Source organism: Canariomyces notabilis (assembly GCF_033297395.1).
Source record: "Canariomyces notabilis strain CBS 508.74 unplaced genomic scaffold N656scaffold_9, whole genome shotgun sequence".
Lineage (NCBI taxonomy): Eukaryota > Fungi > Ascomycota > Sordariomycetes > Sordariales > Chaetomiaceae > Canariomyces > Canariomyces notabilis.
The window spans coordinates 783830-807129 of record NW_027041831.1 but is presented as its reverse complement, the minus strand read 5'-3'; the positions used below and the strand labels follow the sequence as shown (position 1 = coordinate 807129).

Here is a 23300-nt window from a genome sequence, read left to right as displayed (position 1 = left end):
TGTGAGCCTACTTATAAGTGTCCGGGCTAGGTATGGAACTGATGAAGAGATTTTTAGAGTGCCGCCACGAAGATGGACTGTCGATCTTCCCAGTGCCAGTATGCGGCTGCGGCGTCTTCCCTACCTTAAACAGCCCTGCCTCGCAGGTTGGTGGAGAGTAGGTTATCTTGCAGCGTCGGACTGCAAGAAGGGTTGCTGTTTGTCGATCGGATGTGCGCCGGCCGGACGGCGGCATTGGAATCCATGCCCATGCCCATGCCGCCTTGAGAGATAGGGGAACGGAAGCAGCCACATCTTGTTCAAATTGAGAACCGAAGCCGCGGGCAGCGTCTGCCGTACGTTAACGTACAAAATCGTGGACGCCCGACAGCCTGCAGGGCTCGGCGTGGCAAGCCTGGATACTCTGTGAGGCAGGTTATTGCTCCGTACGGAAGATAGGTATGTATTCAGGACATGAGTGGGCAGCGATACTGGGGACTGGCTTCTTGGATCGCTGTGGGCGGGCTGGCTCACCGCAGGAGCAATGCTAGACCAAGGAGTAAGGTGGACGCTCCCGGGATAAACTCGGCGGGCTGGGCAACCTGCAGTGATAGCATCTCTGATCTACCTATGTGGCTGAGCTGGGCCCTGACAGCTTTGACAGCCCTTGGTATGGATCTGTTCAAGCCGGGAAACAGCGCAGCTGATCACCAACCTACAGGTATTTCCAGGACGCTTGTCTACTGCGGTAATAGTGAACGCTCAGGGGTTAACGGATAGGCGTCTTCGCGGCCCGCAGTTGGTGTGGCTAAGAAGCGGTGTGCAGGCTCGTCCGGGCTGCTAACAGGACCATGATATAGGTGGCGTTCACAGATCACCTTGATCTTCAGGCCCAGTGACGCCCCTCAAAAATAAGGGGCATTCCCAATTCCAGCAGAATCTCATGTCTGGCATTCCGCCTGGCCAACCTCCTGTCCGTGGAAGACAGCCTCAGTCTGCTGGAATGAATGCCTTGTTATGAAACTGGATGCTTCCTGCATCTCATTCTTGCAGTGGTCCTGAAGCGCCCCGGTGAAACGAAAGTTGCATGCATCGCTGAGTGGCATTCTTATCTTGTTCTGCTGGTCTGTACCTTGCAGCTCTAGCGCGGCCCGGGGACAAGACAGCCTGTCGGCCGAGACATGTCCCTCGAATCCAAGGCATTATTGGATGAACCATGTTCCATATTCTGTTGCGCGCCAGCCACGTAAGACTGTCACATGCAGACATTTTGGTGCGAGTCTGCGTTCGCGAGTCAAGGCCTGCGAGTCCACAACACTCGGTTTGAGGCTCATCGATACAGGATAGCAGCTAAATTCTTACGTTTTCACCATTGAGAGTGATAAGGGGCGTGTAAACGACATGAAGAGTCTCCCGATTCCGTCTACATTCAGTCCAGACCACCTTGTAGACATTCAACAGACAACAAGACGCTCGGGAATTTACATCAGGTATGTGAACAGAGTCACGTTGATCTTGTATCTACTGGGACTAGTGCGCTCTGGCGGCAGTACACTAATTGAATTGTCTCACGGCATTTCTCAGGAAAAGGAAGAACGCATCCATATCCATCGACATTGGCAATCTCCCCCTCCCGACGGAGAGTCCCATGGCCGCGTTATGGCATACGCAAATCCCCGATGCAGCCAGGAATATCTTTGGCCGATATGCTTCCGGACATGCAGCCCCTGAAGAATTGCACTAGCAGCCTCATGGCGATGAAAATGAGGCAGATGCGCCTCGACGACTGGGCTTGCTGACGCCAAAGGTAAGGTATAGATATACACGCCTGGGTATTCGCGCGGCGTCCCAGCGTACTAATTTGATAGCGCGGTTTCCATCTACTCTTTTGTAATGCGTTTGCCGAGCCACCTCTTGTATCCAGTATCTCCTTCCTTCTTTCATTCCATCTACACTCCTTTGCCTGCCAGGTCCGATCATTCTTGACACCTTGAAAGAACCCTCACCAACAGCCTCACCCACCCCCTTCTCGCCATGAAGTTCCTCTGCCTCCCAGGGGCATATGGCAGTGCCAAGGCAAGTCAGTCTCCAGTCCAAACTCCAGAGCTGGACTCTTTCTTTGAACCCGCCAGCAACATTCTCCCCCTAGCTAACCACCCCCTCCAGAACTTCCGCGTGCAACTCGGCCCTTTAGCCTCCGAACTTGAACGCCGCGGCCTCGCCTCCTTCGTCTACAGCCAAGGCACGCACGAAGTCGAACCACCGGCCGGGTGGGAGGACTATTTCGGGACGCGACCTTTGTACCGATTCCTTGACACACGCCAAGGGGACAATTTTGACAACTTGCGCCGCATCCGCTACGTGCCACACAGCATGAACGCTGAGGACGCGATGCGCATGTTCCAGGACTGTGGTGGCGAGGGCGAGGACTGGCATCAGCAGGTTTGGAGGGACGCGTTGGATGGGGTTATGAAGACGGTGGATGAGAATCCGGAGGTGGATGCCATTATTGGGTATTCCGAGGGGGCGATGGTGGGTGCGAGTCTGGTGGTGGAGGAGGCGGAGCAGGAAAAGAGGACGGGGAGGAAGAGACGGATTAAGGTAAGCCCCCATACGGGACCCGAGGATGCAGCTTTGGGTTGAAGGTGGATTGGCTAACATTGAGGGCTTGTCTCGACTTGCAGTTCGCCGTCTTCATATCCGGCGCCCCGCCGCTAAAGTTTGAAGGCAAAGACCGCATCGTTGCGCAGCTCGTGGACGAGGCGGGTGTTGTGATTGACATACCGACCTTCCATATCTTTGGCTGCGACGATGCCTTCCTCAGCTCGGCCGTGGCCCTGTTCAATGTGTGCGAGCCGTCCAAGGCCACGCTGTATGACCACGGCCTGGGGCATATCGTGCCGCGGGACGCCGAGAATGTCCGCATGCTGGGCGATATCTTTGAGGAGTTGTTGCCCAAGATTGCCAGTGAGCACGAGAATCGTCGCGAAGCTGGCATGGCTTGTTTAGGGGATGGAATGAATGGTTGCGAGGTTGAGGGCACTACTAGTAAGCTAGTAGCTGAGCTTGAAACCTGCGGTAGATGTGAAGCATAGAGGGATGGGTTCAAGGCTGGGAAGGTATAAACTTGGGTGCGGAGATGTAGTATAAGGGGTCTTACTAGGTAGCAGTTCTACACCAGTAATCAGAGCCAGCTCAATTTGAGGTAAAATATGTCAGCAGTGTATGGTGAGTAAGGCCTGGGGCGAGACATGATGTTTCGTGTACCTACTAACATTGAAGGAGCAATCTTGTGATGTTCGTTCCATGGCAATGTCATGACCGACTAGGTCAACCATCTACCGACTTCACCTAAGGTGATATTTGAGATGTTGACTTCAGTGGAAGCTGGAACCCCAATGTTGACAGTGATAGGAGCTGTTTGAGTAGCAGTAAGGTACCTACCGTATAAACTCGGAAAATCCGGAAGAAGCTTAGGCACGTACTAAAGCAAAGCGACGTCTCTGATCGAACTTCCACCCACTTCAAGCCCTAACTTCGAGCTCGCATCGCATCAGCAAAGTTGAAGCGCATTGCAGGGTGCCAAGCTGAGATTGGTCGCTGGGCTTAGTACGTGCCTAAGCTTCTTCCGGATTTCTCGAGTTTATACGGTAGTTGGTAATCGCACTGAAGCTTGTTCATGGCATACCCCCTAGCCTGAGTTGAGCGTCATGAGCTCGCAGCGTCTGCTAATCACAGAAAGGCAGGAGAAGTAGCACGGATCCCTTTCCCTGGTACCGCACATGGATCATCTTCCTAGGCGAGCGTCACTTTAGGAGATAAGATGTTAGTAAAGTAGAAGACTTTTATACATGACAAAGTCTGTAGAGCACTGTCATCGGGGTATCGTGTTGGTAGGCAGAAAGCGGCCTATCAGGACGAGGACTAGGTATTAGGGTTGCACCTTCGACTTGAAGAGAGAAGGGATTGTCCTGATTGCCCTGAATGCCATCAGGGATGACAATCCAGGGGCTGTCGTAAATGGGCCACACAGCACTCTTTAAAAAGGCCTTGGAGATTGGCTCGTACTTGTATGTATTGTACAACTTACCTGCTTCTACCCTGCTTAGGACCGTGCGGACGTTAGGTTATAGCTTCGCTACTATGCCGTGTTGTGGGTTTAGTGTAGTGGGTTTACACAATCTTCGCTAGCCCTAGAGGTGGGTGCGGCGGGGCCTAACACTGAACCTGCTATGGAAGGACTCGAGTCGTGACTGCAGGGAATCAAAGAAGTCGCAGTTATCTTGGGTGGATGGAAACCACGGGCCTCGGCGCATTAGATAGCGCTAGGTAGGCCCGGATTCCCGGGGCAGGGTTGCACAAGAGTGAGACAGGTTCGTAGAGGATGGTGTAGGAAGGTGTGCTAGCTGCATGCTGCAAGGTACGTGTTTGTCAGCTCCGTCAAGGTGTCAACCGCATTGTCAAAGAACTTCTTGGCCATTACGAGAACCAAAAGGGAAGCATCTCTCATCCACCGTCCATGATCTTGACCTTTATTATCGGGTTCCGACCCCACCCTTGAAAAATCGATGGCACGCAGTTCCACATTTCAGGTTGACGGCGCCCGAGAGCGCCCCACTGCCACAAGTTTTTCAGCTCGGGTACGCGACGCTCAGGCCCGCGGCAGAAGCCTGATCGGGAAAGGAGGGGTGATCGGACGCCGGGCATCTCGGGACTGCTCCGGATCATGATTGGCCGGGTTGGTAAACGTACTCCCGGGGTACCCCGCATCAAAGGAAAAAGGAGGCGTCCAATTAGCCATTGAAATTTTGAACTTTCCCATCTTCGTTTGTGGTCGCCGATGAATGCAGGTGCAATGACATGAGGGGTGTCTCGTCGGCTGCTCCGGGTGAGGTACTACTGTATGTCTTTGAGATTGGGCTGGTTACCATTGAATGCGGTGACTGACCCGGAGTTACCTTAGTGTAGTGATGTAGTGATGTAGTGGTGGCCCGGGAGAAGGGGATGGTGCTTTATTATACATACCAGAATGTACGGATACAGGGCTGAGCCAACACTCGAATTGTGTTCATCATGAAACTGCTGAGGGCGGATTCCATTTCCAGGGCCGCGGTAAGGTAGCACCGTAGCACTGACAGATCGTACCTGAGCCTGTGGACACTTCGGCTGCAGACCACCAACATCCAAACTGCACCATCCTTGGCTCGCTGCAGTCTTCACGTCCCCAGGCCAGGGCACTCCTTGTCACCACATGCACGATGGAGCCGTCACTGCCCGTCAGCCCGATGATATGTCAGACACCGGTCTCCCACTCCCGTCTCGCTGGTAAGTTGTCTTGTCTTGGCACCGCGCATCTCTTGATCTTTCCAACACTCCAAAGTTCAAAACACCATCGACTGAGTTTGCTTTTTGCAGATCCCCATCATCCATGTGAGGGCTAGACAGCCCGCAGTCGCCTGGCCATCACCAGACCATGGAGACACCAGCAGCGGCGACGGTCGGCCTGGCGCAGTATATCGGCCATGTCGTGCCCGTGACCTACGACCCGGGCCAGCTGGTGCTGAGCTACATTGTCAGTTTTGTTGGTGCCGTCTCGACGCTGGAGCTCATTAACCGTCGGACTTCAAGGAAGGGTTACTATAACAAGTACGTTTTACCCCTTAAGCTCTGTTGCCATGATATCGTGGTGGAATGGTCCGGCTAATCCTGTGCCATGACAGCCTCCTCCTGTTAGGCGCCTCCATAACCATGGGCGGCGTAGCCATCTGGTGCATGGTTAGTATGCCACCAGCAGACACCTACACCTACCCCCACAGCTCCAGTCACGAACACTTTGCTGACCCGCGAAGCACTACATCGGCAACCAAGCCATCCGCCTCCTCGGAGGCGAACCGGAGCTGCAAATCGTCTACTCAGCGCGGATGACCGCCGCCTCGTTTTTCGTTCCCATCCTTGTCCTGCTCATTGCCTTCTTCGTGGTCACAGGCAACAACAACAACAGCACCGAAGTCAGCTGGTGGCGGGTCGGGGTGTCGGGCACGCTGTCAGGGGGTGCCATCTGCGGCATGCACTACCTGGGCAACGCGTCCATCAGCAATTACCACTGCGATTACGCTGTGGGCAATGTGGCTGGGTCGGCTGTTATTGCAGCTGCGGCGAGTACTGTTGCCCTCGCGCTGTTTTTTGTGTTTAGGAGTGCCTGGACGGGGTCGTGGTGGAAGAGGATTGGCTGTGCGGTTGTGCTGGCGGGCGCCGTGTCGGGCATGCATTGGTGTGCGGCGCTGGGGACGAGGTATACGTTGCTGGTTGTGAATGAGGTGGGGGAGTATGGGCCGAGGAATACCACTTCTGTGGTGATTTCCTGTCTGGTAAGTAAGCCATGGAAAAAGGCCTTGCGCATGATGGTGAACACACGCTGATGGGATAACAAACAGTCGATCTCTGCTTTCCTGATTATTGTTGGGACGACCATCTACTCGGCTCGCATTCGCAAGGGCTATGCCGCAAGGGCACAGAGGATCACGCTTGCAGCGGCCGTGTTTGACAAGCAAGGGAGGATCTTGGTGACGCCTGATGGTCTTTTGCCAAGCGAGGTTGTCACCAGTAGCTTTCTGCAAAAGGTCAGCAGTCCTCATACCACCACACGGGCTTAGCCCCATCATGCTCACCATGTACATAACTGACCACTGTCTAGACGGACCACGGCATCTTCTCAACCGCCCACCCCCTGTTCCACTGGATCTTCCAGGCCTCTCGCAACTGGGCCAGCATATCCGCCCTGCTGGACAAGATGACACAACACTTATGCACCCTTCCACACCGTGGACGGAACCCGAGGATGGGCATCGACCTGGTCGACCAGCAGGGCCGTGTGATCGACAACTACGACACCATATTCTGCGAACTCTTCTGCCTGGCCGCCGCCTCCCTAGCCGCCAAGCTGAACGAGAACCTGATCGATCTCGGCTTTCTCTGGGACGAGATCCTCGCAACAGGGAGGCACACGACTACCCCCTCCATGTCACTCGACGAAAACTCAGCCGGGCCATACCCATCAAAAACCGCCGCAGAAACCACCATCCAGAACCTAGATGACGTCGCAGAGAAGGGCATCGCCCCCAACCGGACCAAGACCCGCGGTCACGGGTACCTGATGTTCCTCGTGCGCCGGGTAGACGACAACCATGCCATCGAGCAGCTGACCGCCGCGGGCTACCGCTTCGCCGAGCCGCATCAAGTGTCGCACATCATTGCCTCGCAAATGCAGATCCGCGCTCCAAGACTAGAGCTGAAAATGCGTGGCATGGAGCGCTACGCGCAGGGCGCCATGCTGAATCCTGGCGTGCATGTCGGGCTGTTTGCGGTCCGGACTAAAGTGCATCAGGCCGGGTTTGATGTGCTGGTTAGGACACAGGCAAGGAATCTGTTGCCGAGTGTGGAGCTGCCCGGGCTGGATAGGCTGGAGCCGGGGCATGTTGCGATGTTGAGGGAAATGGATGGGATGACGTTGAGTGCGGTGCTGCACCGGTTGGGATCGTCATATGCAGGCAAGGTAGGGCTGGGGAATTCGGCTCAGGCTTCAAATTTCGGCGCGCTGCTGTACGACGCAATCCGATCCCTGCGAAGCATGGTCGACGACCCAGTCGTGGACAAGGCGAAGCTGGTGGCCAAAGTCGCGCAGGTCCCTTGCGCGTCCACGGCGAAGAGTGGCGGGCGCCCGGCGACGTGTGCTTTTGTTGCGTTTACCATCATGATACCCATCCACGTCGCCATCATCTCTCCTGACCACGAGTTCATTCCACTCCCGTTCTTCAAAACGCAGCAGCTGGCTTACGAGAACTCGCCGCACAATGCGGTATTCGCGCGGTCACTGCATCGCAAGATCTCGGCGCTCAGTCACGGCGAGGCAAAGCCCGTGACGAGGAACACACTGCTGCCATCGACCGGGTTTCGTGGATATCTCGAGGTGATGAGGTCCAAGATCTTCTCATCATCATCCAACCGGCCAGTCATCCGCAGGGCCGCGAGTCAGGGTCGTCTCTGGCGCCAAAACTCAGGACGGGACTCGCCGAGCAGCCGACATATTACTTTGAAACCCGGCAACGAAAGCGACATATCCCTCGCACCATACGGCGGGAACAGTGGAGATCCTGAGCTGGGTTCTGATGCCGTTGTCCCTGAGCCAGACACACTGAGTAAGAGTTCAGGGGTTGGCTCGGAGTACGGCGGCAAGTCAAGTTCACGAGGCCCCGGGCCCGGGCTGCACCCATCGAAATCGTCCATGGGCGGCATCATGATCTCGCAGGAGGTCACTGTCGATGTGGAAGAGGACCTGGCATCTGACGGAAATACCGGTGTGGCACAACAACAGAAGAGTCAGCGGGCGCTGCGGGATCTTGTGGGTGGAAAGGTTCAGAACCTGCCTAGCCTCGACCCGAATACGGTCCCCGTCGTGCTAGGCCCGGGAATGGGCACGTCGAGGGTAGAGGTGAAAAAGGAGGGTGATGCGGTGCTGACCTTTGTGGATGAGCTTTTTGCGACTTGTTTGGAGAGCGGGCAGGCCGGGCGTTTGTGAGGATTTGCAATGATGTGGCGAATGATGGAACGCACTTTAATGTATATTATGGTATTAGATAAGGTATGTTGCTCGGTGCAAATGTGGTGCTAGCCACAGCCAGGTGGTAGTACTAGTTGCTGGGTGTTTGGATACCTTATGCCACTGCTTTGCAAAAGCATTAGGCTGGAAACATGACATGTTTGATTTTCTTCGTCTTCCGCTTGGACTGAACATCCCGTGAGACCGATGTGTATACACCAGACTCCTCATGTTTTCCACTTCAGTTCAGAGCCAACACCTGCGTCTGCAGACTCGATTCCTACGGTTGGGCAACATGGCGACTGCCGGTCCGCCATACCCTTTCTTGCGTCTGTCAGAGCGAGTGGAAAGATTGGTTTAGATTAAAGAAAGATGAAGAAGAGCGCTGTGATGGTTTGCAGGTCTATACATTAGGTGCCTTCGTGTCACCGGGCCGGGCGGCGGCACAGCGTTGGGTGCATGCCCGCCCAACCGACGGGTGGGTTGTTGGTGCCATGGTGGTTGGAGGAATCGTGCTGCAGCGACCCAACCGGCAGGTGTGAGTTGTGACCTGCCGTTGTTGTTCCACTCATCATAGATGCCACTCAGGCAGGTTCCATTGCTTCGTTCCTTCCCCAAAGTTTATGACCACACACTGCCCCAGCATGGAACACTTCCCAGATTCGACCAAATTTTCCAGACGATTACTTGCAACAGAATCACTGATTGGCATTTGCCGCGAGAAAGTTTCTTCAGTAGTCGCTCACTACGTCGTTTATCGCGTCGATGGAGGAAGCCTGCGCCATGGATGGGCAACATGCGAGCAGCTTCTTTGCCATTCCAATCGAGCTCCGACGTGCTGTGTATGCGCATCTACTCAGCACCGCAGGCCAACACATCCAATACATCACCGGCGACGATGGGATCCATCACTTTAGGCTCACACCGTGCATCGTCTCGGCAAAGTGGGACGAAGAAGAGCTGGATGGAACCGAGCGAAACCCCGACAAGTTGTACTGGGTCTGGGGACCTATCTATAAACGTCGGCTTTCGTCGAGCTGGGGTCCGCACTGGATGTGCGAGGAGTTGGCTTTCAACTTGCCCGTGTGTGAGCATGCCCACTGGAAGGGTAGCAGCACTCAGGAAGCAGGGGATATAGCGCCTGCGTCGTTACGCGGTTTCGCTTCTGCTTTGAGGGTTTGCAAGAGAATGTGAGTCGCCTTCGCCTTCTCTTTCTAGTCCATGTCCATGTCATATCAGATGGACATTAACGGTTCCCCAACTGAAGGTACATGGAGTTGGTCGAGGAAGCTACGACAGGGACAGACTTTCACGTTACGGACCTACGGACCCTCAAAGCAATGCTCGACCACAGGGCACCTGCTCCTGCTCCTTACAGCTTCGAAGGCTCGATTTGTCCCTGTATTTCCAAGCTTTCCATTACACTGAGTCTACCTTTGGCTTTCTTCCAGGCGATCGAGGCCGTTGTCTATCGCGCCTCTCCCGACTGGGAAATTGCATCAACCTCGGACATCGAAGACAACAGCGTCGGCACCTGGCTTCATCTACACTCTCGTCTGCTCATTCAGCTCCCAAAGCTTCGCAAGCTTCGCGTCTGGTTGGACCATAATAACGATAGCTATTGGTCAGTGGTCGACGAGCGAGCGATCCTTGCTCCCATGGAAGCTCTAAGGACAAGCAATCCCTCACTCGAGCTGGTCTGCGTCCTCCCCAAATTGCACCCTCGGATCGAAGACCGTCAACGACACTACCTATCAGTGGACGTGGACGAGGAGGAGGAAAGCCCTTCCCGTCTCGTAGTCCATCGCTTTATGCGCCAACGTTACCGTGTTGTTGAGGACCGCGATACAGGCGACAAGACCGTTACTATTGTGCCGGACTTCCCCGTTTTGTACAAACACCCTTTATTTGATGGGCGGCCCCTGTTGGATGTGGAGGACTACGAGAGGGCACTGTGGCGTAGTGGCCTGGATGTCCGCCAGCATTTCATGTGGCTGAGGCCCCTTTCAACTGATTCACCCGAGTTCACTTCCAGTGGCACGGAGCACGAGGTCAATGATCAGTCTCCGGCATCGTACACATACCGTATATTCTCGAGCAATTGAACAAGACTTACTGCACGGACTAAGGCAAGGGACGTATCTAAACAGACCTTCCATTCTCCTCAAACCCTGACTTCAACCTCACATCGCGTCAGCAAGCTTGAAGCGCATTGCATAGTGCGAGGCTGGGATTGGTCGATTTGCTTAGTCTGCGCTGTAGATCTTGTTCAATTTCTCGAGAATATACGGCAACCTGAACCAAGTCACTCCATTGTCCAGATTTCGACTTACTAAGAACGATAACAGAAGTACCTAGCCTAGCCAGCTTGCCAATTCAACCGCATATCTGATTTTTTGCCATGCAAGACCAACATATGGCTCCATGAGCAGACATGGGCCAGATCATCAGCCAAATCGAGGGACAACCACCCCACTGGTCAGAGTGGGCTAATTCGCCATGTACCAGTACGGGCCGCCTACTGCTCCCCAACAAGAGGCTAGGTAATAATAGGGCCGCAGCTGCATAGGGTCCTGAGGTTGAGACCCAGGCATGCCAAACAGTAACCGTATATGTCTGGTAGCATGGATGTAACTCAGGGCCAACACCGTCTGCAGTGCAAGAGGGAGAGGAGAACCAACACCCAAGAGCGTTGAACCAACGCCTCCTACGTGACCTGAAGTATGGGGAACCGTAAATTGCAGCCAAGTAGTGAGAATAGCGCAGCTGAGCTGTTTTTATCAAGCTGAATCGGCGCGGCGGTTGTTGGCCGTTTACCCGCGCCGGCTATCGTAGCACAGGTAGGTTACGATCTCGAAAACCCTACATGCGGTACATCATGCATCTTGTTGGTCTGTTTGTATGTCACTCCGTGGCGGAGTTTTGAGAATGATGCGAGGTGCGTGAATAGAATGGTTATAACAAGATGTAGACCATCGTGACGCCGATCAGGAGATGTAATATCACGCGAGCGTCGAGTTGCTGCAGTGGTTCAGTTCTTCCTTTGCGCTACTCCTAAATGTACGAGAATAATTTGAAGACAACTGCTACAGGTAGGCAGGTAGGGAATTTCTTGACGACTTACACCGGCAACCATACCTCCAATTCAGGGGTAGGCCGGGCCATCTTGGGTCGGGCCTATGCGTCCTGAGTCTTCGCCGCATCTTTTCAAGAGAATAACATCTCGACGGTTGTGCCATTGGAGCTGACAATCTCGAGGGACTGGAAAGGATTGTATTATTGGTCTCGGTGTTGCTCCGAATTTGCCATGCGGCATAAGGCGTCCTGTGCTATATGCACCATACTACTGCTACCTTGCCGAGTAAGGTGTGGTATCATTCAGACATCCGTGGTGATGGGCCAAATGATTACGGCACAAGTGAGCTCGAGACAAAAGAATAGTGGGTTTGAAACGGGTTGTTCAAACCAACCGGAACTTAAGAAGAATTGTCTTGTTTATGTCTAGTTAAGGTTATTTCAGGGGCTAGGGGAGAAAGCACCTGGCTTATATGTCACGACTACAAGCAGCCGCCTCTAGTTTCTGCAGGCGGTTGAGCCTTACCAATACCAAAAAGGTATTCTACACTTGCCTGAGAAGTACTATACTCATATGATCAAGGGGAGATGGGGGATAGAAAGGAGGCACTATCTATAGACTTCAATCTTAGCTCTGACTAGTATTCTCTCCTGTATATATAGGTATCTAAGGATGCACTCACTGGTTCCTTTCCTCAGCTTCTTGAAACAAACCAGATACCGGACCAAACTCACGATATAAACTGGCGGACCGTTCCCGTCACGACGACAAGCAAGTACACGAGTATTCAGATTTGACACGTTTCTCAGCAAAAACCTTCAGAAATCTTCTCATAAGATCGTCGCTCTGACGCACTATTGCCTTGTTTACTTCCCGTCTTCTCACCATGAAGTTGAACCGCTTCGTCATCCTGTCCCTGGTGGACATTTGCATGGCCCAGAGGTGGAAGCTCGACAGAGGCTGCGGTACGTCAACTTGCCCATCCAGCTAATCAGCCATAATAAATCCTGCTAACGGATAGTGGAAATCACGCAGACCATTGGGGGGCGGCCAACAAGGAAAAGCTCAAGGTCGCTTTCAGAGAGGCTGTCACGATGGCCGGAACGGCGCTTGATGTCTTGAACAAGAACCCTGGGGACCAAAAGGTCCAGAAAATGGTCAAACACATCTTTGGCGACGATGAGAAGCTTGTCAAGGAGGCGAAAGGTAAGTAATATCCCTGTTGTGCACGACCTTCGCACAAATGTCCCTATGTGAATTGTACCTAGCTAACCAACGGGGAACCCCAGAGATTCTTGGGGGCGTGAAGAAATACGACGACCAGCCGAATCCATACTTTGATGCACCGTTTTGGAGGAACACCGACCTCGTAAGTCTAGCGTCTGACTTTGAACGCTCAAGTCAGTCTGCGACCCAAGAGGTGCACCCACTAACTTGGTACCAATCAACGTTACTATAGATTGTCTACTGCGATCCGTCCAACTACGAGGAACACCCAGACAAATCCACCCATAAGCTCTTTAACCTGGACCTCCCAAAGGGCTCGCCGCACAAGAAACAACATGACGTGTGCTTTGCTGCCAACCCGCAAAGGGACGGCAACCTCGTCATGGCCATCACCCTTCGTTCTGAAGGGGTAGACCGTAAGAAGTACAACGCCGCTATCGACGAGTGGAAGAAGAAGGGAAGCAAAGGCACGGCCCCAGACGAGCGTGCCTATATTGTCTCGCGGGAGGACATCCCAAATACAATGGACCTCTGCACGTGGTACTTGAGGGATGTATTCAACACCAACGCCGGCTTTGTTACCGTAGACGACGCTAGCATCGCCAAAGTCCAACAGAAGAGCTTCCTGGACACAATTCCCAAGGCCGAAAGGGCCGTCGACCAGTTGGTCCAATCCCTGGCAGGGACGTTTCTGCACGAGGTGAGTCAATGGCAACCCGAGCTGCCGATACTAGTACCACGAAACACAAGCACTGACCCTATCTGGCACTATCTAGCTGACCCATACGTACTTGGGAGGTCGAACGTTTGACTACTCCTACGGCTGGGTCAATAGTGGTAAACATCACCCTCGCAACAATGCGGACTCGATGGCTCAGCTGGGCGTTGCTATGCATCTGTTCAAGAAGGGATATTGGGTCGATGACGACGGCAATGTCAAGAAGATCCAGAAGTAAGTGCGTCGCCGGCCGACCAAAGGGGAAGAGAGGAAGATGGCGAAAGGATTGGATTCCATGGTTATGCTGGAACGGAGTTGAGTTGCGACATTAGAATGGATTGGAGTTGAGTTGCCACATTAGAATTCAGATGGCGGGACCATCCAGTTAGTTAGGTACGGTATGTACCTAGTCTGCCCTTTAGGAACCTAGTTGTGCTCTTCCTTGCAATCGTTATATAGAGGTTTCCCGAGACCAGAGCTGGTTTCCGGCTGAGTAGAGCTGTCTGCACCCGAGGTGATAGGCATATTTATTGTCCAAAATCATGGGGTGTTTCAACTTGAAGTTCTCCAGGTCTAACAAGAACCCGATATGACGGCCCAGGTTCTGCTAGGGGAGCAGGAATTCTAAGGATCATGAGGTGTTGAAAGCTCCGAATAGAAGCTGTCAATAGAAGCTGCACCGATCCTAGCCCTTTGTCCACTTGATTCGTCTCTGAATCCACCGCAGAAGAACCTCGTGGTCGAAATGAATGTCTAGGTCGGCCAATGGCCAGGAAGACATCAGCTGGGCCCTCCAAACTTCCGTTAGGAATAGGTCATTGAGAAAGAGTCTCGGTCCGTGGGTACGCGGACCGAATGGCATCCCACCGTTGGCTGGGATGTAGAGGTATTTGGCACTTGGTGAAGAGACTTTGGAGCGGCCATCGTCTCAAGCATGGTGGAATTTTCGACAGCTCAGCCATTCTGCAGGACGGTGGTCGCAACATCAAGCAAGGTGCCCATACATGCGGATTGCCGCTGAGTGGAGTGGTGTAGGGCCATATCTTCTATACTTATTCTAATGCAGTACCACTTGCCAGGTGGAAGTCTGAAAGACGAGCTTCCGGGAGATGGAAGAATCCCACGATCAAACCGGAGGCAGATTTGTACTTTTGAAGACTTACCAGCCACCGCGTCTCAGAGACGACGACGACAATGGCAGTCACTCTCGCAACGCTGATCTCCACCCGCAGGTATCCGTGTGAGCATTCTGCCTTCTGCCTTCTGCCGTATCCCGTCTCCGGTGCATATACGCTATGGCGTAGCATCAAACGCGGCGCCGGCTAATACGCTCTCAACGGTTGCCGAATGCAGGCAGGAGATGTCGGGGCCAAATAATGCCATGTGCTAATTGGAGGATCCGCCGAGGCACTCTGCAAGGCACCCGAGGAATGAGATTTGCCCTTCAAGCCGTGGCCGTGCCGCAGATCATTCCGTCTGAAGTGCTGGGCGGCGAAATCGGCCAAGCTTGATCGTGCGCAATTCTGCCGATTCGCAGTGCAAACCGTAGTGTTCTTAAGGTTGATTGTTCGGCGGCATTCCTCAGCAGGGTGCAACCATGTCCTGCTCAGAAGTCAAAACTGTGATTGAACTGAGCCCGCAAGCCGCGCGGCTCATCGCCACAACGTCTGAAGAAGCCCGTACAAGTTCATACAGTAGGCGCTGCTGGTCTGTGACGTTGCGTAAATGGGCCGTCACATGATAATAAGCGCAGTGTCCCTAGTAAGGTGTGCGGTGAGGGATCGGAGCGCGCCTGAGCGTTACCGTTGGAAGGCAAAGAAATTGCTTTGTGCGAAGGGTCTCGGCGGCTGCCGAAAAGATCACTTGCATTTCTTGAGTGGCATGTGTTTGTTTCACCAACGTCATTGGTCCCTCCACAGATGATGTTACCCGTGTGCTGGAGGCCGCCCCAACACCCCAAAGTTTCATTGTTCAACCGCCTACCTTAGAGCGCCGGATCAGGATGGTGGGTGAGGTTGGAATGGCCGTCCGTTTAATAGGTAAGGTACGGAGTAGGTAGGTATGTACTGAACCGTAAGCCCAAGATCCGTTGGACTCAAATCGATGACCGCGCCGCCCATAGCAAATTGATGCCACATGCGTCGGGCGCCAACAGCATCCGGTCGGGAAACAGGTGACTGTCGCGCTCACCTTACCGCCCTTTGACAGAACACGATGGTTGGTCGAATCCCAATCGCTCCAGTGGACGACGATCGGGGAGCAGCATAAACGCCAAGGAAAGTCCAGCTGGCAAGATTTTATACCTTGATGTGCACTTGCCAAGTACCCTAGTTCCACTACCGATTGGTACTTCGTGGGTTTTGTGATGTAAGAGGCATCTGGCCGTTGACCCCGTACAGGGTCCGTGCTTGTTGGATTCCTCGCACAGTGTACCTACGGTACACAAGCACCATTGGGTCATTACAGTGGCATTTGCGCCTGGCCGTCGGCGCCGATAGGCCCTGTGGCTTTGACAGAGGCCCACTAAGCGCTTCGCATGTTGTCTAGGCACAGTAGTTTAGCACTGTGCTGTCCAGCAGATTCTCGCACTTCAGGTTGTTTGTTTGTACCTGACGCCAAGAAGGCTAGGCATATCTCATTTCATTCAAAGGAAACGACTCTCCTCGTTGACGCACGCCGAGCTTTGTTTTCTTGATTTCATCCAACCTGGAATCTGCCTGCCCAGTCCTCAAAATCCGCATGCCATCGCCTCTCTCCCCTCGATCGCGTGCCTAGGGAGGCCTCTTTCTAAGGCTCTCTTCTTCGATTAGGTTGCCGCCAACGATTAAGTGGGGATTGCATCATACGGTATATTGGACTGCCGATTGCCCAATCGACTTCCATTGGGGACGTGGCCGCGAATTCAGGTCGTGAACCACATCTACCATTTCTCGTGCGCTCTTGATTCACCAGAGAGCTCAATCGCGCAACTATTTGCGCTCAACGTTTTACATGGCCGATTCAGATGCCTTGGGCAAAGAGGTTCGTTCCTTCCCCTGGATTTGCTTCATCGGTTTCCCCATCCCCATCCCCACATATCGGCAAGCCATGGCTGACCTCTGCAGCCCTTGAGCTCCACACACCCTTCCCAACACGGAGATGTGCCGGTTGCGACAGCGCCGGCTACGACGCCAGCCGGCGCCGCCCGGCGTTCGGCCCGGTTCGAACTCAATGTCCACGATGCCCTGACCCCGGAACGGAACACCGAGGATATGTTTGTTGTCAAGGACAACAAATTCGCATTCTCGCCTGGTCAGCTGTCTAAGCTTTTCAACCCCAAGAGCTACGACGCTTTCTACGCGCTAGGCGGTCTTGCAGGCTTGGAAAAGGGATTGCGCACCAATCGCGATACTGGCCTGAGTGTCGACGAGACGACGCTCGATGGCGCTGTTACGTTTGAAGAAGTTGCGCCGAAAGGGACGCCCAAGTACGGCGCCAACGGCGATATTGAACCCGTGGCGACGAGCGCCAACCCCACCGCGCCGCCGCCGGCGCACCATGGCGGAGAGAATACGTTTGTAGACCGGAAGCGCGTCTTTAGGGATAATAGGCTGCCGGAGAAGAAGAGCAAGACGCTGCTACAGCTGGCTTGGATCACCTACAACGACAAGGTGCTGATCCTGCTGACCATCGCCGCTGTCGTCTCCCTCGCGCTTGGCTTGTACCAGACCTTTGGTGTTCACCACGAATCGACTGATGGCGCGAGTCTAGAATGGGTTGAAGGCGTTGCAATCATGGTTGCTATCATCATTGTTGTTGTCGTGGGCACCTTGAACGACTGGCAGATGGAGCGCCAGTTCAACAAGCTTAACGAAAAGCACAACGACCGTACCGTCAAGGTGATCCGTTCCGGCAAGTCGGTTGAGATCTCGGTATTCGACATCATGGTCGGCGACGTCATGCACCTGTATTCCGGCGACCTCGTGCCCGTGGACGGCATCTTCATCACCGGACATGGCGTCAAGTGCGATGAATCATCTGCGACTGGCGAATCCGACCTGCTAAAGAAGGTTCCGGCTGACGAGGTGTTTGCCGTCTTGGAGAACATCGCGGAGGGAGGCGAACCCCCCGAAGACATTGAGAAACTCGACCCATTCATCATCTCTGGCAGCAAGGTCAATGAGGGCACCGGAACCTTCTTGGTGACCGCCGTAGGCGTCAACTCGAGCTATGGCCGGACCATGATGTCGATGCAGACTGAGCAGGAGGACACGCCGCTGCAGAAGAAGTTGAACGGTTTGGCTGATGGGATCGCCAAGTTTGGCGGAGGTGCCGCTCTACTGCTCTTCATCGTTCTCTTGATCAAATTCCTGGCTCAGCTCCCAGGCAACACCGATACTCCCGACCAAAAGGGCCAGAGGTTCCTCCGGCTCTTCATCACGTCGGTCACGGTCGTTGTGGTTGCAGTACCCGAAGGCCTGCCGCTGGCCGTTACATTGGCCCTGGCGTTCGCTACAACCCGGATGATGCGCGATAACAACCTGGTTCGCGTTCTCAAGGCTTGCGAGACAATGGGAAATGCGACCACTGTCTGCTCCGATAAGACTGGCACTTTGACCCAGAACAAGATGACGGTAGTGGCCACCACTCTAGGCAAGAGCATCAGCTTTGGCGGGACCGATCCGCCTTTGGATGACGAGGCGGCGGCGGCCGAGACGGAGATTACGATTCCTAATGTGTCGGTCAGCGAGTTTGTAAAGACGATGAGCGATACAACCAAGCATCTCGTCATTCAAGCCAATGCCGTCAACTCCACCGCGTTTGAGGGCGATGTCGAAGGCGAGAAGACATTCATTGGATCCAAAACCGAGGTTGCCCTGCTCACTCTTTGCCGCGACCACCTCGGTGCTGGTCCCCTGCAGGAGGAACGCGCGAATGCAAACATCGTCCAGGTAGTACCCTTCGATTCGGCCGTCAAGTATATGGCAACGGTTGTCCAGTTACCCAACGGAAAGTTTCGGGCCTACGTCAAGGGTGCTTCGGAGATTCTGCTGTCCAAGTGCACCAGCATCATCGCCGACCCGGCCAGTGAAGAGCTAACTACCACCCCGATGACCGAAAACGATCGCGCTCAGTTCTTGCAGACCATTACCTCATATGCTGGACAGACCCTTCGCACCATCGGTTCGTCATATCGCGAGTTCGACTCATGGCCGCCCCCGGAGCTTGCGGGCCAGACGGAATTGACGGCCGTCGAATTCGACAAGGTCCATCAAGACATGACGCTCGTGGCCATCTTCGGTATCAAAGACCCACTGAGGCCTACGGTCAAGAACGCCATCAAGGACTGCAACCGCGCTGGTGTGGTCGTGCGCATGGTTACTGGCGATAACCTGTTGACCGGCAAGGCGATTGCCAGAGAGTGCGGCATCTACAAGCCCGAAGAGGGCGGCATCGCCATGGAAGGGCCCGTGTTCCGTCGCAAGAGCGAGGAGGAGCTCAGGGAGCTTGTGCCACACCTCCAAGTCCTGGCTCGCTCGAGCCCCGAGGACAAGCGGATCCTGGTAAAGACCCTGAAGGATCTCGGCGAGACGGTTGCCGTGACTGGCGACGGCACCAATGACGCGCCGGCTCTGAAGATGGCCGATATCGGGTTTGCCATGGGCATTGCAGGTACAGAAGTCGCCAAGGAAGCAGCCGCGATCATCCTTATGGATGACAATTTTGCGTCCATCGTGAAGGGCATCAGCTGGGGTCGGGCTGTCAATGATGCGGTCAAGAAGTTCCTGCAGGTAGGTGATGGCTGGTTTGCACCCGGTTGATTGATCGCACGCTAACAACATCTGCTCGATATAGTTCCAACTCACTGTCAACGTCACCGCCGTCGTATTGACCTTTGTTTCCGCCGTCGCCAGTGCCGAAGAGGAATCCGTGCTCAAAGCAGTCCAGCTTCTCTGGGTCAATCTGATCATGGATACCTTTGCTGCGCTCGCTCTCGCCACGGATCCGCCTGCGCCGTCCATCCTGGACCGCAAACCAGACAGAAAGTCGGCTCCCCTGATCACCACCCGCATGGGCAAGATGATTATCGGACAGGCCATCTGCCAGCTCGCTATTACCTTTGTTTTGCACTTTGGAGGCGCACAGCTGCTCGGTTACAACATGGCGGATAGGGAGCAGGAGAAATCGCTCAACACACTGGTCTTCAACACGTTTGTCTGGCTGCAGATCTTCAATGAGCTAAAGTAAGTCGCTCCGCTACTCTACGTCCCCATGGGTCTTTCAAAACTAACGTGGTTCAGCAACCGCCGTCTCGACAACCGTCTCAATATCCTCGAAGGCATCACCCGCAACTACTTCTTCATGTTCATCAACCTCATCATGGTCGGCGGGCAAGTCCTCATTATCTTCGTTGGCGGCGACGCCTTCCAGATCAAGCCGCTGAACGGCAAGGAATGGGGCCTGTCTATCGGCCTGGGGGCCATCTCAATCCCATGGGGTGCTCTGATCCGCAAGTTCCCCGACGAGTGGGCCGCCGCCATGGTGCCCAGGATCAAGCTGCCCAAGATCAGGCTGTTCGGCAAGAAGAAGCCGAAGCAGAAGGACCTTGACTCGGAGAAGGGCCCCGAGTCCCCGTCGCTGGACGCCGAGGCCGGCCCGTTCCCGCCTCCGAAACCGCTTCGTACCCTGACCAGCATCCGTGGTAAGCGAGCTGAGACACACATCAGGAGAGGGTTCAGGGAGTACATGCATGATCAGAAAGTCAAGGTCAAGGCGAAGGCGGGCAAGGGCGGCAGCAAGACGGATGTGAGTGTTGCTGGGGGAGTAAGGCCGGTGGTAGAGGCGGCTTGAGCGGGTCGCGTTTCTCTTTTAATCTCTGGTTTTTTGTGATGTGATGTGTTGCGTGACGAGAGCGGGATACCCGAATACCGAATAGACGCCGGATATTCTGAGGGAGGGAAGCGAATTTGCTGTTTTTTTTGTTACTACTTATTGTACGGCCTTTCCTAATACTCAGCGACGGCAAAACGAAAGTATTCTCTTCTTCGTTTGAGACCAGATAGCCTAGCTTATTTTTCGAGTTCAATGAAATGATACCTTCAATACCTACCTTCGTGCTATGACTATGACTATTGGTGACATTTGAGCGGGAGTGTCTTGCGCAGTGCCTGCTTGGGCAAGCTTCCGTTGTTTGCATATTCTAGTATGAAGCATTAACTTTCAAGTCGTTAACCCATAGCTTCCTGACAGGCTGACACGTGGGTCTGTCAATGCTGTGTAACGTAAGTCCAGGCTGGTGGTTCTTGAACGATCGGAACAGAAGACTAAGTACCTCAACTACACGAGGTACCTGGTCGAGATGCTGGTCAGGGTTACACACAGCCTTGCCGACTGATATCCGTGATGTGTGCTGGCATGTCATCCGAACCTACCAAAGTAACACTGCATGTATCCGTAGGAGAAGAGGCAAGGGCTGTTAACTTAGGTAATAAGGCTGCCACTGCCGTAGACTTGTCTACATACCTATACTTCCCCAGGTCACCACCTGGGTGGACCTGGTTGAATCTATGAGTGGTGCTTTTAGGGACCCGAGACCAGGCAGGCAGCTGAGGTGCGCTTGGGTGAAGTCTAGTTATAACTTTGGTGACATGGACTTTCCACGGCACGCGAACGCAAAGCCCAAAGTCCAAACTGATCATCTCTGCTCTAGCTGTCTGCTGAGGTGAACGTTACCAAAGACCAAACACCGGCTGGCTGCAAACGATTGACGTTTGGATCTGATCTGCTGTGCCGCCGTTCGATGCGGCGCTGCTAGGTCCCATCACGAGACTGCGGGTTTCAAGATCTGGCATCTGGTGGGACGGGTCGGCTGTCGGTTACAAGACGGGTGCAGAGTGGTGTACTTGTTTGAATGTACATACGGAGTACCGTGACACCGACGGAGTACGCACAGCGGCACAACAGATGTCCAAACACGTGGACGGCAGGGATTTACTCTGTAAGGAGCATTGGACGACGGCAATGCCAGTGGAGAGAATTGAAACGTCCTAGTGGTTGTGCTTGAATGTACGGAGTAGGCCGTAGGGCTAGGTACTGGATCAATATGGACCTGGTAACCACCTTGCGGATATTGCTGCCCGAGCCCGCATCCGATAGGTATGTACAAGTGCAATCGGTTCGTGCGTGGCCGTCAGCACGATGGGAGATGCAGTTCCGGAAACTTCCCCTCACTCTCCCACTCCTGGATTCCGCATCCTGTCGTCCACCAGGGCCGACTTGCCAGTTTCTCTGTAGCGGCAGAACAGGCTCGACGCCAGTGGCACACTAGTGGCTTGTCCTGGAGACGCGATGCTCCCATATTTTTTGTTCTCTGTAGGGCCCGAGCTCTCGTCCATGCACGTTATCTGCGATCGCCAGGGGCAAGGTTAATTGGGGTGGAGTCTTTTTGGGGATGCGAGCCAACGGCGATGCTGCCTTTCGAGGCTGTCTCCACAGACCTCACCACTCCGGGAATGGTCCAGTTGAGGTCCCCACGATCCCCTTGCGTATCCACTTTCCATCGAGTCTCCAGTGCTTTCCGACCTTCTGCTCCTGCAAACACTTCCCTGATGCTCCTCCTCTCTTCTCCGCGCTCCCTCCTAAGCCCTTGTCTCTCTCTTACAACCAACCCCACGATCGCTTGACCCTTCGAATTGCTGAATGCTGGTGAACTGGACCGCGCATAATTCACACCGTCCGTCTGTCGCTCCTTAGGCCATCGTCAGTCCAATTCATATTTCGCAGCCTCTCCGCGTCCTCGGCGTTTGCATCGATCCCGGGCGAATCAAGGCAAAGCAAGGCAAAGCAATTGGTACTCTACCAACGACGTCAATCCAATCGCTCAAGTTTCTCGCGGAACGATTCGGGACAGTCGAGCCACGACCACTGGAACCGCGACCAATCGACCGGGCCGTCACTGGAGCGACGTCGCAAAAATCCAGCCACAGTCCTCAATCACATCTAGACGAACGCGCTTGGTCGCCGAAGCAACGAAGGGGCAACCAATCTTGAACGCCGCCTACATCACACCCAGGTTTTTGCCATACGTACTCGCCGGAAGAAAGAACGATCATTCATACCCACCCTCACCTACTACCCGTCACAAACGCAGTCTATCTAGCACCATGGGTCTCAACCTAATCGACCGCATCCAAGCCAAGATCGAGCTCTTCCGGCTCGAGCAGCGCTACACGCGCCGGCGCCACCGCCGCTCGACCTTTGTGTCTAACGCCATCTACGTCGACGGCGAGTACATCTACCAATCGCCCAACACGACAGGGTCGTCGGCCAACACGAGCAGGACCGTCGACTCGCGCATTACTACCACCACCACCCCCTCGGTCGTCACCAGCCCGTCTCCGACAACCCCCGCCCCCGCCGCCATCGACGCAAAAGCGCAGAAGCGGCTTAATCGGTGGTCGTCTATGCCCGGTTTCGGGTCAGGGTCATCATCCGCTGCGTCCAAGTTCCCCAGCATGCCGGCTGTCTCGGAAGCGCAGGAATGGAGGAAGAAGAGGGTTAGCTTTCACGATGAGCGGTGATCGATCTCGAGAGAGAGATTGGTGTTTCGGCATTGCATATCTTTTTCTCTCGCTTGCTTGCTTGCTTGCTCAAGGAGGGGTTCGGTTGAGCTGATTTCGAGGGAGCCATTGACGAATTGGAAGATAGTCGTGGATGGATTTCCT

At 54.3% G+C, this 23300-nt stretch overlaps 8 protein-coding genes across 8 annotated transcripts; 7 read left to right on the top strand and 1 right to left on the bottom strand.

Moving 5' to 3' along the window:
- Nucleotides 1–42: 42 nt before the first annotated feature.
- On the bottom strand, nucleotides 43–758 carry N656DRAFT_651122 (uncharacterized protein). Its single transcript, XM_064810449.1, has 2 exons — nucleotides 514–758; nucleotides 43–403 (listed from the first exon to the last, which is right to left on the bottom strand). Exons 1-2 carry the CDS (start codon nucleotides 594–596, stop codon nucleotides 163–165), a joined length of 324 nt encoding a protein of 107 aa, XP_064670820.1. The 5' UTR covers nucleotides 597–758; the 3' UTR covers nucleotides 43–162.
- A 1255-nt stretch (nucleotides 759–2013) lies between these two features.
- Nucleotides 2014–3334, top strand: N656DRAFT_789274 (uncharacterized protein; the record flags this gene model as incomplete). Its single annotated transcript, XM_064816773.1, has 4 exons — nucleotides 2014–2055; nucleotides 2146–2580; nucleotides 2664–3027; nucleotides 3309–3334. 4 exons carry the CDS (start codon nucleotides 2014–2016, stop codon nucleotides 3332–3334), a joined length of 867 nt encoding a protein of 288 aa, XP_064670819.1.
- Nucleotides 3335–5452: 2118 nt separating this feature from the next.
- N656DRAFT_708468 (uncharacterized protein) lies at nucleotides 5453–8554 on the top strand (the record flags this gene model as incomplete). The annotated part of the gene is made up of 5 exons (XM_064811506.1): nucleotides 5453–5625; nucleotides 5700–5754; nucleotides 5829–6347; nucleotides 6414–6599; nucleotides 6770–8554. 5 exons carry the CDS (start codon nucleotides 5453–5455, stop codon nucleotides 8552–8554), a joined length of 2718 nt encoding a protein of 905 aa, XP_064670818.1.
- Nucleotides 8555–9147: 593 nt separating this feature from the next.
- Nucleotides 9148–11087, top strand: N656DRAFT_778773 (uncharacterized protein). The gene is made up of 2 exons (XM_064815068.1): nucleotides 9148–9765; nucleotides 9843–11087. The coding sequence occupies exons 1-2, from the start codon at nucleotides 9359–9361 to the stop codon at nucleotides 10678–10680; spliced, it is 1245 nt and encodes a 414-aa protein (XP_064670817.1). The 5' UTR covers nucleotides 9148–9358; the 3' UTR covers nucleotides 10681–11087.
- Nucleotides 11088–12371: 1284 nt separating this feature from the next.
- Nucleotides 12372–13944, top strand: N656DRAFT_778772 (uncharacterized protein). The gene is made up of 5 exons (XM_064815067.1): nucleotides 12372–12616; nucleotides 12687–12857; nucleotides 12941–13020; nucleotides 13111–13578; nucleotides 13655–13944. The coding sequence occupies exons 1-5, from the start codon at nucleotides 12538–12540 to the stop codon at nucleotides 13832–13834; spliced, it is 978 nt and encodes a 325-aa protein (XP_064670816.1). The 5' UTR covers nucleotides 12372–12537; the 3' UTR covers nucleotides 13835–13944.
- Nucleotides 13945–16587: 2643 nt separating this feature from the next.
- Nucleotides 16588–20427, top strand: N656DRAFT_768177 (calcium-translocating P-type ATPase; the record flags this gene model as incomplete). Its single annotated transcript, XM_064813603.1, has 4 exons — nucleotides 16588–16617; nucleotides 16701–19367; nucleotides 19432–19820; nucleotides 19878–20427. The coding sequence occupies 4 exons, from the start codon at nucleotides 16588–16590 to the stop codon at nucleotides 20425–20427; spliced, it is 3636 nt and encodes a 1211-aa protein (XP_064670815.1).
- A 1193-nt stretch (nucleotides 20428–21620) lies between these two features.
- Nucleotides 21621–22499, top strand: N656DRAFT_649790 (uncharacterized protein). The gene has a single exon (XM_064810447.1). It carries the CDS (start codon nucleotides 21735–21737, stop codon nucleotides 22257–22259), a length of 525 nt encoding a protein of 174 aa, XP_064670814.1. The 5' UTR covers nucleotides 21621–21734; the 3' UTR covers nucleotides 22260–22499.
- A 240-nt stretch (nucleotides 22500–22739) lies between these two features.
- N656DRAFT_768176 (uncharacterized protein) lies at nucleotides 22740–23156 on the top strand (the record flags this gene model as incomplete). The annotated part of the gene is made up of 1 exon (XM_064813602.1): nucleotides 22740–23156. One exon carries the CDS (start codon nucleotides 22740–22742, stop codon nucleotides 23154–23156), a length of 417 nt encoding a protein of 138 aa, XP_064670813.1.
- Between the last annotated feature and the right edge of the window lie 144 nt (nucleotides 23157–23300).